Below are 15,104 nucleotides of genomic sequence, written 5' to 3'. Positions count from 1 at the left end.
TGTCAACATTCTGCAGGCCATGTCAACATTCTGCAGCCATGTCAACATTCTGCAGCCATGTCAACATTCTGCCAGCCATGTCAACATTCTGCAGGCCATGTCAACATTCTGCAGCCATGTCAACATTCTGCAGCCATGTCAACATTCTGCAGCCATGTCAACATTCTGCAGCCATGTCAACATTCTGCAGCCATGTCAACATTCTGCAGCCATGTCAACATTCTGCAGCCATGTCAACATTCTGCAGCCATGTCAACATTCTGCAGCCATGTCAACATTCTGCAGCCTGGGGAACATTCTGCAGCCTGGGGAACATTCTGCAGCCATGTCAACATTCTGCAGCCTGGGAACATTCTGCAGCCATGTCAACATTCTGCAAGCCATGTCAACATTCTGCAGCCATGTCAACATTCTGCAGCCATGTCAACATTCTGCAGCCTGGGGAACATTCTGCAGCCATGTCAACATTCTGCAGCCATGTCAACATTCTGCAGCCATGTCAACATTCTGCAGCCATGTCAACATTCGCAGCCATGTCAACATTCTGCAGCCATGTCAACATTCTGCAGCCATGTCAACATTCTGCAGGCCATGTCAACATTCTGCAGCCATGTCAACATTCTGCAGCCATGGTAACATTCTGCAGCCTGGGGAACATTCTGCAGCCTGGGGAACATTCTGCAGCCTGGGGAACATTCTGCAGCCTGGGGAACATTCTGCAGCCTGGGGAACATTCTGCAGCCTGGGGAACATTCTGCAGCCTGGGGAACATTCTGCAGCCTGGGGAACATTCTGCAGCCTGGGGAACATTCTGCAGCCTGGGGAACATTCTGCAGCCTGGGGAACATTCTGCAGCCTGGGGAACATTCTGCAGCCTGGGGAACATTCTGCAGCCTGGGGAACATTCTGCAGCCTGGGGAACATTCTGCAGCCATGTCAACATTCTGCAGCCTGGGGAACATTCTGCAGCCATGTCAACATTCTGCAGCCTGGGGAACGTTCTGCAGCCATGTCAACGTTCTGCAGCCATGTCAACATTCTGCAGCCATGTCAACATTCTGCAGCCATGTCAACATTCTGCAGCCTGGGCAACATTCTGCAGCCTGGGGAACATTCTGCAGCCTGGGGAACATTCTGCAGCCATGTCAACATTCTGCAGCCATGTCAACATTCTGCAGCCATGTCAACATTCTGCAGCCATGTCAACATTCTGCAGCCTGGGGAACATTCTGCAGCCTGGGGAACATTCTGCAGCCTGGGGAACATTCTGCAGCCTGGGGAACATTCTGCAGCCTGGGGAACATTCTGCAGCCTGGGGAACATTCTGCAGCCATGTCAACATTCTGCAGCCTGGGGAACATTCTGCAGCCTGGGGAACATTCTGCAGCCTGGGGAACATTCTGCAGCCATGTCAACATTCTGCAGCCTGGGGAACATTCTGCAGCCTGGGGAACATTCTGCAGCCTGGGGAACATTCTGCAGCCTGGGGAACATTCTGCAGCCATGTCAACATTCTGCAGCCATGTCAACATTCTGCAGCCATGTCAACATTCTGCAGCCATGTCAACATTCTGCAGCCATGTCAACATTCTGCAGCCATGTCATGCAGCCTGGGGAACATTCTGCAGCCATGTCAACATTCTGCAGCCTGGGGAACATTCTGCAGCCATGTCAACATTCTGCAGCCATGTCAACATTCTGCAGCCTGGGGAACATTCTGCAGCCATGTCAACATTCTGCAGCCATGTCAACATTCTGCAGCCATGTCAACATTCTGCAGCCTGGGGAACATTCTGCAGCCTGGGGAACATTCTGCAGCCTGGGGAACATTCTGCAGCCTGGGGAACATTCTGCAGCCATGTCAACATTCTGCAGCCATGTCAACATTCTGCAGCCATGTCAACATTCTGCAGCCATGTCAACATTCTGCAGCCATGTCAACATTCTGCAGCCATGTCAACATTCTGCAGCCATGTCAACATTCTGCAGCCATGTCAACATTCTGCAGCCATGTCAACATTCTGCAGCCATGTCAACATTCTGCAGCCATGTCAACATTCTGCAGCCATGTCAACATTCTGCAGCCATGGGAACATTCTGCAGCCATGTCAACATCTGCAGCCATGTCAACATTCTGCAGCCATGTCAACATTCTGCAGCCTGGGGAACATTCTGCAGCCTGGGGAACATTCTGCAGCCATGTCAACATTCTGCAGCCATGTCAACATTCTGCAGCCATGTCAACATTCTGCAGCCATGTCAACATTCTGCAGCCATGTCAACATTCTGCAGCCATGTCAACATTCTGCAGCCATGTCAACATTCTGCAGCCATGTCAACATTCTGCAGCCATGTCAACATTCTGCAGCCAGGGGAACATTCTGCAGCCATGTCAACATTCTGCAGCCATGTCAACATTCTGCAGCCATGTCAACATTCTGCAGCCATGGGAACATTCTGCAGCCATGTCAACATTCTGCAGCCATGTCAACATTCTGCAGCCATGTCAACATTCTGCAGCCATGTCAACATTCTGCAGCCATGTCAACATTCTGCAGCCATGTCAACATTCTGCAGCCATGTCAACATTCTGCAGCCATGTCAACATTCTGCAGCCATGTCAACATTCTGCAGCCATGTCAATTCTGCAGCCATGTCAACATTCTGCAGCCATGGGAACATTCTGCAGCCATGGGAACATTCTGCAGCCATGTCAACATTCTGCAGCCATGGGAACATTCTGCCAGCCATGTCAACATTCTGCAGCCATGTCAACATTCTGCAGCCATGTCAACATTCTGCAGCCTTAGGAACATTCTGCAGCCTGGGGAACATTCTGCAGCCTGGGGAACATTCTGCAGCCTGGGGAACATTCTGCAGCCTGGGGAACATTCTGCAGCCTGGGGAACATTCTGCAGCCTGGGGAACATTCTGCAGCCTGGGCAACATTCTGCAGCCTGGGCAACATTCTGCAGCCTGGGCAACATTCTGCAGCCTGGGCAACATTCTGCAGCCTGGGCAACATTCTGCAGCCTGGGCAACATTCTGCAGCCTGGGCAACATTCTGCAGCCTGGGCAACATTCTGCAGCCTGGGCAACATTCTGCAGCCTGGGCAACATTCTGCAGCCTGGGGAACATTCTGCAGCCTGGGCAACATTCTGCAGCCTGGGCAACATTCTGCAGCCTGGGCAACATTCTGCAGCCATGTCAACATTCTGCAGCCATGTCAACATTCTGGAGCCTGGGGAACATTCTGCAGCCTGGGGAACATTCTGCAGCCTGGGGAACATTCTGCAGCCTGGGGAACATTCTGCAGCCATGTCAACATTCTGCAGCCTGGGGAACATTCTGCAGCCTGGGGAACATTCTGCAGCCATGTCAACATTCTGCAGCCATGTCAACATTCTGCAGCCTCACAGAAAGTTCACTAGGCTCTTAGAACTTAATATCTCTCTTAAAGCTCAGTGACGGCACGGGGCCAGAGATAACCGGCTGCTTTTCAGACCCTTTTAGGGTGTTGCTCATCCTAGATCCTGATCCAGCCAGACATCATCCTCAAATCATCCTGTAAATGGATCAACCAGATAATCCCCCAAATATTTAGTGCCAAATGAGATAATGTCTACTGTAATATGTCTCTCTGTTTGATGTGATGAGATAATGTCCTCTGTAATGTGTCTCTCTGTTTGACGTGATGAGATAATGTCCTCTGTAATGTCTCTGTTTGACGTGATGAGATAATGTCCTCTGTAATGTCTCTGTTTGATGTGATGAGATAATGTCCTCTAATGTCTCTGTTTGACGTGATGAGATAATGTCCTCTAATGTCTCTGTTTGACGTGATGAGATAATGTCCTCTAATGTCTCTGTTTGACGTGATGAGATAATGTGTAGTAATGGAGACTGGAGTGATATTCAATAATAATGTTGGCTTTGTTTCATGCGGATTGTTCTGCTGCTGTAAACCTTAAAACAACAGTGTGTGATCTCACGGCTGTAAGCCCTGGCAGTTTAATATAGAGCAGATTTATATGATCATATCAGGGAGAGACCATAAGACACTATCTGCCTTCAGGGACCAGCTTCTCCCTGGGAACCACCTCCACACACACACACACACATGTATGTGTGTGTATATAGCCTGCATGTGTGTATCTTGATAGCGTTTAAACCTGTTAGCATGTGGCCTGTGTGTAGGTGGTTCCCAGGGAGACTAACACGGCTGACAGGCTACATGCTAACAGGCTTAAATGCTATCAGGATACATGCTAGCAGGCTATATATATATACACACACACACACACACACGACCCCTGACAGAACCCATCTGGATTCTCTGGAGTTAGTTTTCATTATGACCGAGGTTGTCATGGAGATGATGTAACTGTCACTGTAAACATGTTACAGTTGTGTGGAAGTTGTCATGGTAATGATGTAAGAGTGGTGTGGAGGTTGTCATGGTGATGTTATTCCAGGCGTTTTAATAGAGGTGTTAATGACTGGGTTGGCTACTTGTGGCTCTGTAGCAATGATGCTGCCACTAACATGGCTAGCAGGCTACATTCTTTGAGGCTAACAGGCTACATGCTAACAAGCGACAGGCTAAGAAGCTAACCTGCTAACAGGCTGCATGCTAACAGGCTTAAAAGCTCACAGTATACAGGCTAAATGCTAAACATGCAACATGTCAAACAGGCAACATGCTGACAGGCTACCTCGTTTTTCTACTTACCCAGAGTCCTATGAACTCATGGATACCATTTTTATTTCTCTGCATGCAGTTTGGAGGTCATTGAAGTTAGCATCTCGTTAGCTTAGCACAATTGCTGGAAGTCTCCTCTCAAAAGCAGGGAAATGGACCATCTAACTACTCCAAAGCTGGGTGTTTGGTCATTTATAGTCTTACAAAGCTATACATAGTAATCAATATTTTATATCCACTTCCTCATTCTGTCCCGAGGCTCGCGAGTGGCACAGCGATCTAAGGAACTGCATCTCAGTGCTAGAGGCGTCACTACAGACCCTGGTTTGATTCCAGGTTGTATCACAAGCGGCCATGATTGGGAGTCCCATAGGACAATTAGCCCAGTGTCGTTAGGGTTTGGCCAGGGTAGGCCGGCATACCTAGTTAACTTACCTAGTTAAAGTCGCGTAAAGATGTATATAGATCACAACGTGTCTGTCTCATTATGGTATAGAGATCACAACGTGTCTGTCTCATTATGGTATAGAGATCACAACGTGTCTGTCTCATTATGGTATAGAGATTACAACGTGTCTGTCTCATTGTGTGCCATTGAGACAGATACAGTTTTGCGATCATGCTGAGACATAAAAATGGTATCAATGAGTTAGTCTGATTCTAGGTGAGTAGAAAAAGCTCCTAAATGTCAACCTCACAGTCTCCCTTTATTGTGCTCTCTCTCCCTGTCAGGCGTTTGTGATCTCGTTTACCTCAGACTTCATTCCCAGGCTGGTGTACCAGTACATGTACAGTCAGACAGGCACCATGCACGGCTTCATAGACCACACCCTCTCTCACTTCAACGTGTCCAACTTCAGACCCGGCAACGCCCCCACCTCCTCATACCTCCCTGAGACCACCGTCTGCAGGTTAGTGCCACATACACCCAGTCTTTCATTGAAGCCTCTGTGCAGAGCGCTGGTAGTCAGAGGATTGTTTTCCATTTATTTTTCAAGGTTTGGACGTTTGGACGTTAGTACAGTGGGCCCCGATTGGTGTCACCTCGTTAGTACGGTGGGCCCCGATTGGTGTCACCTCGTTAGTACGGTGGGCCCCGATTGGTGTCACCTCGTTAGTACGGTGGGCCCCGATTGGTGTCACCTCGTTAGTACGGTGGGCCCCGATTGGTGTCACCTCGTTAGTACGGTGGGCCCCGATTGGTGTCACCTCGTTAGTACGGTGGGCCCCGATTGGTGTCACCTCGTTAGTACGGTGGGCCCCGATTGGTGTCACCTCGTTAGTACGGTGGGCCCCGATTGGTGTCACCTCGTTAGTACGGTGGGCCCCGATTGGTGTCACCTCGTTAGTACGGTGGGCCCCGATTGGTGTCACCTCGTTAGTACGGTGGGCCCCGATTGGTGTCACCTCGTTAGTACGGTGGGCCCCGATTGGTGTCACCTCGTTAGTACGGTGGGCCCCGATTGGTGTCACCTCGTTAGTACGGTGGGCCCCGATTGGTGTCATCTCGGTAGTACGGTGGGCCCCGATTGGTGTCACCTCGTTAGTACAGTGGGGGCCCCGATTGGTGTCACCTCGTTAGCTCGTTAGTACGGTGGCGCCCCTATTGGTGTCACCTCGTTAGCTCGTTAGTACGGTGGGCCCCGATTGGTGTCACCTCGTTAGTACGGTGGGCCCCGATTGGTGTCACCTCGTTAGTACAGTGGGGGCCCCGATTGGTGTCACCTCGTTAGTACGTTAGTACGGTGGGCCCCGATTGGTGTCACCTCGTCATCTCGTTAGTACGGTGGGCCCGATTGGTGTCATCTCGGTAGTACAGTGGGCCCCAATTGGTGTCACCTCGTTAGCATGTTAGTACGGTGGGCCCCGATTGGTGTCACCTCGTTAGCTCGTTAGTACGGTGGGCGCCCCCATTGGTGTCACCCCGTTAGTACGGTGGGGGCCCCGATTGGTGTCACCTCGTTAGTACGGTGGGGGCCCCGATTGGTGTCACCTCGTTAGTACGGTGGGGGCCCCGATTGGTGTCACCTCGTTAGTACGGTGGGGGCCCCGATTGGTGTCACCTCGTTAGTACGGTGGGGGCCCCGATTGGTGTCACCTCGTTAGTACGGTGGGGGCCCCGATTGGTGTCACCTCGTTAGTACGGTGGGCGCACCGATTGGTGTCACCTCGTTAGTACGGTGGGCGCACCGATTGGTGTTAGTACGGTGTGTTTTACCTGTGATGTTTAACGAGTGGCTGGCCCAGATGATGTTTAAAGAGTGGCTGGCCCAGATGATGTTTAAAGAGTGGCTGGCCCAGGTGATGTTTAACGAGTGGCTGGCCCAGTGCCCCAGTTGTCTTGATTGATGTGGAGGGTCAACACCTTTAGTTGTCTTGAGAGATGTGGAGGGTCAACACCTTTAGTTGTCTTGAGAGATGTGGAGGGTCAACACCTTTAGTTGTCTTGAGAGATGTGGAGGGTCAACACCTTTAGTTGTCTTGAGAGATGTGGAGGGTCAACACCTTTAGTTGTCTTGAGAGATGTGGAGGGTCAACTCCTTTAGTTGTCTTGAGAGATGTGGAGGGTCAACTCCTTTAGTTGTCTTGAGAGATGTGGAGGGTCAACACCTTTAGTTGTCTTGAGAGATGTGGAGGGTCAACTCCTTTAGTTGTCTTGATAGATGTGGAGGGTCAACACCTTTAGTTGTCTTGAGAGATGTGGAGGGTCAACTCCTTTAGTTGTCTTGAGAGATGTGGAGGGTCAACACCTTTAGTTGTCTTGAGAGATGTGGAGGGTCAACACCTTTAGTTGTCTTGATAGATGTGGAGGGTCAACTCCTTTTGTTGTCTTGATAGATGTGGAGGGTCAACTCCTTTAGTTGTCTTGAGAGATTTTGGTTTTCTTCCTCTCTAAGTACCTCTCTCTCCTGCCACCCCTCTCTATCCTGCTACCCCTCTCTCTCCTGCCACCCCTCTCTCTAGTCATCAGTGTTGTTGGTCCAGTTAACAGTGTCTGTCCTACAGCAATGTTCCAACTCTCTGGCTTTAAATCATTAGCTAAATGGCATAACCCTAACCCTGCAGGTCTGTTAGGAACTCTGTTACATAACTGTAGAGGCAGAACCCTACAGCCCTGTTGGTGTTAAAATCCTTCTAACCCAACACAGAGGGTGTTACTGTCTGTCTGACTGGGACCCTCCAGGTCTGTTGGGGATTCTGTTACGTAACAGTACTGTAGAGACGGTCTGTTTAAAACACACGCCACTTTAAGACTATAGGAATGTCCCTCCAGTGTTAAAGCATGACTAATGAGCCATTCCCAGAAAACACTATATTTGTGTCATGAATGAAATGTTTTATTCAAGAAAGAGAGACTATTCAGTAAGGACAGATCATTGTCTTCCTGGGGGGTGGGACGGGTGGGGACATGGGTGGATGGAGGGAGAGATGTCATCTTCCTGTGGGGTGGGCAGGGTGGGGACAGGGGTGGATGGAGGGAGAGATGTCATCTTCCTGTGGGGTGGGCCGGGTGGGGACAGGGGTGGATGGAGGGAGAGATGCCATCTTCCTGGGGGGTGGGCCGGGTGGGGTCAGGGGTGGAAGGAGGGAGAGATGCCATCTTCCTGGGGGGTGGGCCGGGTGGGGACAGGGGTGGATGGAGGGAGAAATGCCATCTTCCTGGGGGGTGGGCCGGGTGGGGACAGGGCAGATGAAGGGAGAGATGCCATCTTCCTGGGGGGTGGGGTCAGGGGTGGAAGGAGGGAGAGATGCCATCTTCCTGGGGGGTGGGCCGGGTGGGGACAGGGGTGGATGGAGGGAGAGATGCCATCTTCCTGGGGGGTGGGGTCAGGGGTGGAAGGAGGGAGAGATGCCATCTTCCTGGGGGGTGGGCCGGGTGGGGACAGGGGTGGATGGAGGGAGAGATGTCATCTTCCTGGGGGGTGGGCCGGGTGGGGACAGGGCAGATGGAGGGAGAGATGTCATCTTCCTGTGGGGTGGGCCGGGTGGGGACAGGGCAGATGGAGGGAGAGATGTCATCTTCCTGTGGGGTGGGCCGGGTGGGGACAGGGCAGATGGAGGGAGAGATGCCATCTTCCTGGGGGGTGGGCCGGGTGGGGACAGGGCAGATGGAGGGAGAGACGCCATCTTCCTGGGGGGTGGGCCGGGTGGGGACAGGGTAGATGGAGGGAGAGATGCCATCTTCCTGGGGGGTGGGCCGGGTGGGGACAGGGCAGATGGAGGGAGAGATGCCATCTTCCCGGGGGGTGAACTGAGTGGACAAAACATTAAGAACACCTTCCTCATATTGAGTTGCTCCTCCCCTTTAGCCCTCAGAACAGCCTCAATTCGTCGGGGCGTGGACTACAAGGTGTTGAAAGCGCTCCACAGGGATGCTGGCTCATGTTGACTCCAAGGCTTCCCACTGTTGTGTCAAGTTGGCTGGATGTCCTTTGGGTGGTGGACCATTCTTGATACACACAGGAAACTGTTGAGCGTGAAAAACCCAGTAGTGTTGCAGTTCTGGACACAAACCGGTTCGCCTGGAACCTACTATCATACCCTGTTCAAAGGCACTTAATTATCATGTCTTGTCCGTTCACCCTCTGCCATTTAGCAGACACTTCTATCCAAAGCGACTTTAAGTAGTGCAGACCTATCTTTTGGTCTAGGTGGCCCCAGCAGGAGTCAAACCCTCAGCCCTGGAGCATCATGCTCTACCAACTGAGCCACACAGGACCACATTACTGGGAACTAGAGAAGCTGGGGGAGCATCATGCTCTACCAACTGGACCACACAGGACCACATACTGTGGTTCTGCTTAAACATACTGGGAACTAGAGAAGCTGGGGGAGCATCATGCTCTACCAACTGGACCACATACTGGGAACTAGAGAAGCTGGGGGAGCATCATGCTCTACCAACTGGGCCACACAGGACCACATACTGGGAACTAGAGAAGCTGGGGGAGCATCATGCTCGACCACACAGGACCACACAGGAACACATACTGGGAATTAGAGAAGCTGGGGGAGCAACATGCTCTACCAACTGGACCACACAGGACCACATACTGGGAACTAGAGAAGCTGGGGGAGCAACATGCTCTACCAACTGGACCACACAGGACCAAGCTGGGGGAGCAACATGCTCTACCAACTGAGCCACACAGGGCCACATACTGTGGTTCTGCTTAAACATACTGGGGAACTAGAGAAGCTGGGGGAGCATCATGCTCTACCAACTGGATCACACAGGACCACATACTGGGAACTAGAGAAGCTGGGGGAGCATCATGCTCGACCACACAGGACCACACAGGACCACATACTGGGAACTAGAGAAGCTGGGGGAGCAACATGCTCTACCAACTGGACCACACAGGACCACATACTGGGAACTAGAGAAGCTGGGGGAGCAACATGCTCTACCAACTGGACCACACAGGACCAAGCTGGGGGAGCAACATGCTCTACCAACTGAGCCACACAGGGCCACATACTGTGGTTCTGCTTAAACATACTGGGGAACTAGAGAAGCTGGGGGAGCATCATGCTCGACCAACTGGACCACACAGGACCACATACTGTGGTTCTGCTTAAACATACTGGGAACTAGAGAAGCTGGGGGAGCATCATGCTCTACCAACTGGACCACACAGGACCACATACTGGGAACTAGAGAAGCTGGGGGAGCATCATGCTCTACCAACTGGACCACACAGGACCACATACTGGGAACTAGAGAAGCTGGGGGAGCAACATGCTCTACCAACTGGACCACACAGGACCAAGCTGGGGGAGCAACATGCTCTACCAACTGAGCCACACAGGGCCACATACTGTGGTTCTGCTTAAACATACTGGGGAACTAGAGAAGCTGGGGGAGCATCATGCTCTACCAACTGGATCACACAGGACCACATACTGGGAACTAGAGAAGCTGGGGGAGCAGCATGCTCTACCAACTGAGCCACACAGGCCGCATACTGTGGTTCTGCTTAAACATACTGGGAACTAGAGAAGCTGGGGGAGCATCATGCTCTACCAACTGGGCCACACAGGACCACATACTGTGGTTCTGCTTAAACATACTGGGGAACTAGAGAAGCTGGGGGAGCATCAGGCTCTACCAACTGGGCCACACAGGACCACATACTGTGGTTCTGCTTAAACATACTGGGGAACTAGAGAAGCTGGGGGAGCATCATGCTCAACCAACTGGACCACACAGGACCACATACTGGGAACTAGAGAAGCTGGGGGAGCATCATGCTCTACCAACTGGACCACACAGGACCACATACTGGGAACTAGAGAAGCTGGGGGAGCATCATGCTCTACCAACTGAGCCACACAGGACCACATACTGGGAACTAGAGAAGCTGGGGGAGCATCATGCTCTACCAACTGGACCACACAGGACCACATACTGGGAACTAGAGAAGCTGGGGGAGCAACATGCTCTACCAACTGGGCCACACAGGACCACATACTGTGGTTCTGCTTAAACATACTGGGGAACTAGAGAAGCTGGGGGAGCATCATGCTCTACCAACTGGACCACACAGGACCACATACTGGGAACTAGAGAAGCTGGGGGAGCATCATGCTCTACCAACTGGACCACACAGGACCACATACTGGGAACTAGAGAAGCTGGGGGAGCAACATGCTCTACCAACTGGGCCACACAGGACCACATACTGTGGTTCTGCTTAAACATACTGGGGAACTAGAGAAGCTGGGGGAGCATCATGCTCTACCAACTGGACCACACAGGACCACATACTGGGAACTAGAGAAGCTGGGGGAGCATCATGCTCTACCAACTGGACCACACAGGACCACATACTGGGAACTAGAGAAGCTGGGGGAGCATCATGCTCTACCAACTGGACCACACAGGACCACATACTGTGGTTCTGCTTAAACATACTGGGGAACTAGAGAAGCTGGGGGCTTTATCAGCGGGGGAATGATATCAGGCGTGCACCACGTTTTCTGGCAAAGGGGCTCACTCGGAAATTGGCTGCGTGTGTGTGCATGTGTGTGTGTGTGAGGGAGGGAGGGGTGGGAATGGGCTGACCCTTGTTTTTTTGCAGATTTGAGCCCTGTTCCCCAGAGATACTAGTGGAAATCAGTCCAACTTCCTCTGGTACTGTCACGCACTCATCTAGAGGAAATACAGTGATCTCCAACAGTATTGAGACAGGGACCCATTTTGGTTGTTTTGACTCTGTACTCCAGCACTATGGATTGGAAATGATACAGTGATCTCCAACAGTATTGAGACAGGGACCCATTTTGGTTGTTTTGGCTCCGTACTCCAGCACTATGGATTGGAAATGATACAGTGATCTCCAACAGTATTGAGACAGGGACCCATTTTGGTTGTTTTGGCTCCGTACTCCAGCACTATGGATTGGAAATGATACAGTGATCTCCAACAGTATTGAGACAGGGACCCATTTTGGTTGTTTTGACTCTGTACTCCAGCACTATGGATTGGAAATGATACAGTGATCTCCAACAGTATTGAGACAGGGACCCATTTTGGTTGTTTTGGCTCTGTACTCCAGCACTATGGATTGGAAATGAGACAGTGACTATGAGGTTAAAGTGCAGACTGTCAGATTTAATTTGAGGGTATTTCATCCACATAAGGGGAGCTGTTTTAGAAATGACAGACAAAGTATTAGGACAAATTCACTTGTGTATTACAGTAGTCAAACGTTTAGTATTCAGTCCCATATTCCCAGCACGCAATGATTACATCAAGCTTGTGACTTTACAAACTTGTTGGATGCATTTGCTGTTTGCTTTTGTTGTATTCGGGGCGGCAGGGTAGCCTAGTAGTTAGAGCATGGTTAGATATGTTTCTAAGCACTTCTACATTAATGTGGATGTTACCATGGCTACGGATAATTAATCCTGAAGGAATCGTGAATAATTATGAGTGAGAAAGACACAAAGATCATACCTCCAAGACATGCTAACCTCGCACCATTACAATAACAGGGGAGGTTAGCATTTTATATCATACATCCAAGACATGCTAACCTCTCACCATTACAATAACAGGGGAGGTTAGCATTTTATATCATACCTCCAAGACATGCTAACCTCTCACCATTACAATAACAGGGGAGGTTAGCATATCATACCTACAAGACATGCTAACCTCTCACCATCGCAGTAACAGGGGAGGTTAGCATATCATACCTCCAGGACATGCTAACCTCTCACCATTGCAGTAACAGGGGAGGTTAGCATATCATACCTCCAATACATGCTAACCTCTCACCATTGCAGTAACAGGGGAGGTTAGCATATCATACCTCCAAGACATGCTAACCTCTCACCATTGCAGTAACAGGGGAGGTTAGCATATCATACCTCCAATACATGCTAACCTCTCACCATTGCAGTAACAGGGGAGGTTAGCATATCATACCTCCAAGACATGCTAACCTCTCACCATTACAATAACAGGGGAGGTTAGCATATCATACCTCCAAGACATGCTAACCTCTCACCATTACAATAACAGGGGAGGTTAGCATTTTTGGGGTGTATGATATTTGTGCGTCTAACTTTCTGATTCATCTTTATTTACCATTAATTTCTATTGGACACAAAATAATCTGAAACGCAACCAAAACAAACAGCGAATGCATCCAACTAGTTTGTAGAATCATAAGTTTCATGTAATCAAATTGTAGTTGTCATGTGCTGAATACAACAGGTGTAATAGACCTCACAGTGAAATGCTGAATACAACAGGTGTAGTAGACCTCACAGTGAAATGCTGAATACAACAGGTGTAGTAGACCTCACAGTGAAATGCTGAATACAACAGGTGTAATAGACCTCACAGTGAAATGCTGAATACAACAGGTGTAGTAGACCTTACAGTGAAATGCTGAATACAACAGGTGTAGTAGACCTCACAGTGAAATGCTGAATACAACAGGTGTAGTAGACCTCACAGTGAAATGCTGAATACAACAGGTGTAGTAGACCTCACAGTGAAATGCTGAATACAACAGGTGTAATAGACCTCACAGTGAAATGCTGAATACAACAGGTGTAGTAGACCTCACAGTGAAATGCTGAATACAACAGGTGTAGTAGACCTCACAGTGAAATGCTGAATACAACAGGTGTAATAGACCTCACAGTGAAATGCTGAATACAACAGGTGTAATAGACCCTACAGTGAAATGCTGAATACAACAGGTGTAATAGACCTCACAGTGAAATGCTGAATACAACAGGTGTAGTAGACCCTACAGTGAAATGCTGAATACAACAGGTGTAATAGACCTCACAGTGAAATGCTGAATACAACAGGTGTAATAGACCTCACAGTGAAATGCTGAATACAACAGGTGTAGTAGACCTCACAGTGAAATGCTGAATACAACAGGTGTAGTAGACCTCACAGTGAAATGCTGAATACAACAGGTGTAATAGACCTCACAGTGAAATGCTGAATACAACAGGTGTAGTAGACCTTACAGTGAAATGCTGAATACAACAGGTGTAGTAGACCTCACAGTGAAATGCTGAATACAACAGGTGTAGTAGACCTTACAGTGAAATGCTGAATACAACAGGTGTAGTAGACCTCACAGTGAAATGCTGAATACAACAGGTGTAGTAGACCTCACAGTGAAATGCTGAATACAACAGGTGTAGTAGACCTCACAGTGAAATGCTGAATACAACAGGTGTAGTAGACCTCACAGTGAAATGCTGAATACAACAGGTGTAGTAGACCTCACAGTGAAATGCTGAATACAACAGGTGTAATAGACCTCACAGTGAAATGCTGAATACAACAGGTGTAGTAGACCTCACAGTGAAATGCTGAATACAACAGGTGTAATAGACCCTACAGTGAAATGCTGAATACAACAGGTGTAGTAGACCTCACAGTGAAATGCTGAATACAACAGGTGTAATAGACCTCACAGTGAAATGCTGAATACAACAGGTGTAGTAGACCTCACAGTGAAATGCTGAATACAACAGGTGTAGTAGACCTCACAGTGAAATGCCGAATACAACAGGTGTAATAGACCTCACAGTGAAATGCTGAATACAACAGGTGTAGTAGACCTTACAGTGAAATGCTGAATACAACAGGTGTAGTAGACCTCACAGTGAAATGCTGAATACAACAGGTGTAGTAGACCTCACAGTGAAATGCTGAATACAACAGGTGTAGTAGACCTCACAGTGAAATGCTGAATACAACAGGTGTAGTAGACCTCACAGTGAAATGCTGAATACAACAGGTGTAGTAGACCTCACAGTGAAATGCTGAATACAACAGGTGTAGTAGACCTTACAGTGAAATGCTGAATACAACAGGTGTAGTAGACCTCACAGTGAAATGCTGAATACAACAGG

The 15,104-nt window shown here is 49.5% G+C and overlaps 1 protein-coding gene across 2 annotated transcripts in view; it reads left to right on the top strand.

The window, feature by feature from the left end:
- The window catches only part of LOC109886198 (anoctamin-1), a 155,454-nt gene that overhangs the window by 105,450 nt on the left and 34,900 nt on the right, over positions 1–15,104 (top strand). For both annotated transcript variants that reach the window (XM_031815549.1, XM_031815550.1), the window contains one exon: positions 5,436–5,614. In XM_031815549.1, coding sequence (XP_031671409.1) covers positions 5,436–5,614 — 179 coding nt within the window. The remainder of the gene's footprint in view (positions 1–5,435; positions 5,615–15,104) is intronic.

The sequence above is a fragment of the Oncorhynchus kisutch genome, unplaced genomic scaffold (genome assembly GCF_002021735.2).
Source record: "Oncorhynchus kisutch isolate 150728-3 unplaced genomic scaffold, Okis_V2 Okis09a-Okis19a_hom, whole genome shotgun sequence".
NCBI lineage: Eukaryota > Metazoa > Chordata > Actinopteri > Salmoniformes > Salmonidae > Oncorhynchus > Oncorhynchus kisutch.
Note: the sequence above shows the minus strand (reverse complement) of the source record. Positions and strands in the feature narration are given on the sequence as shown.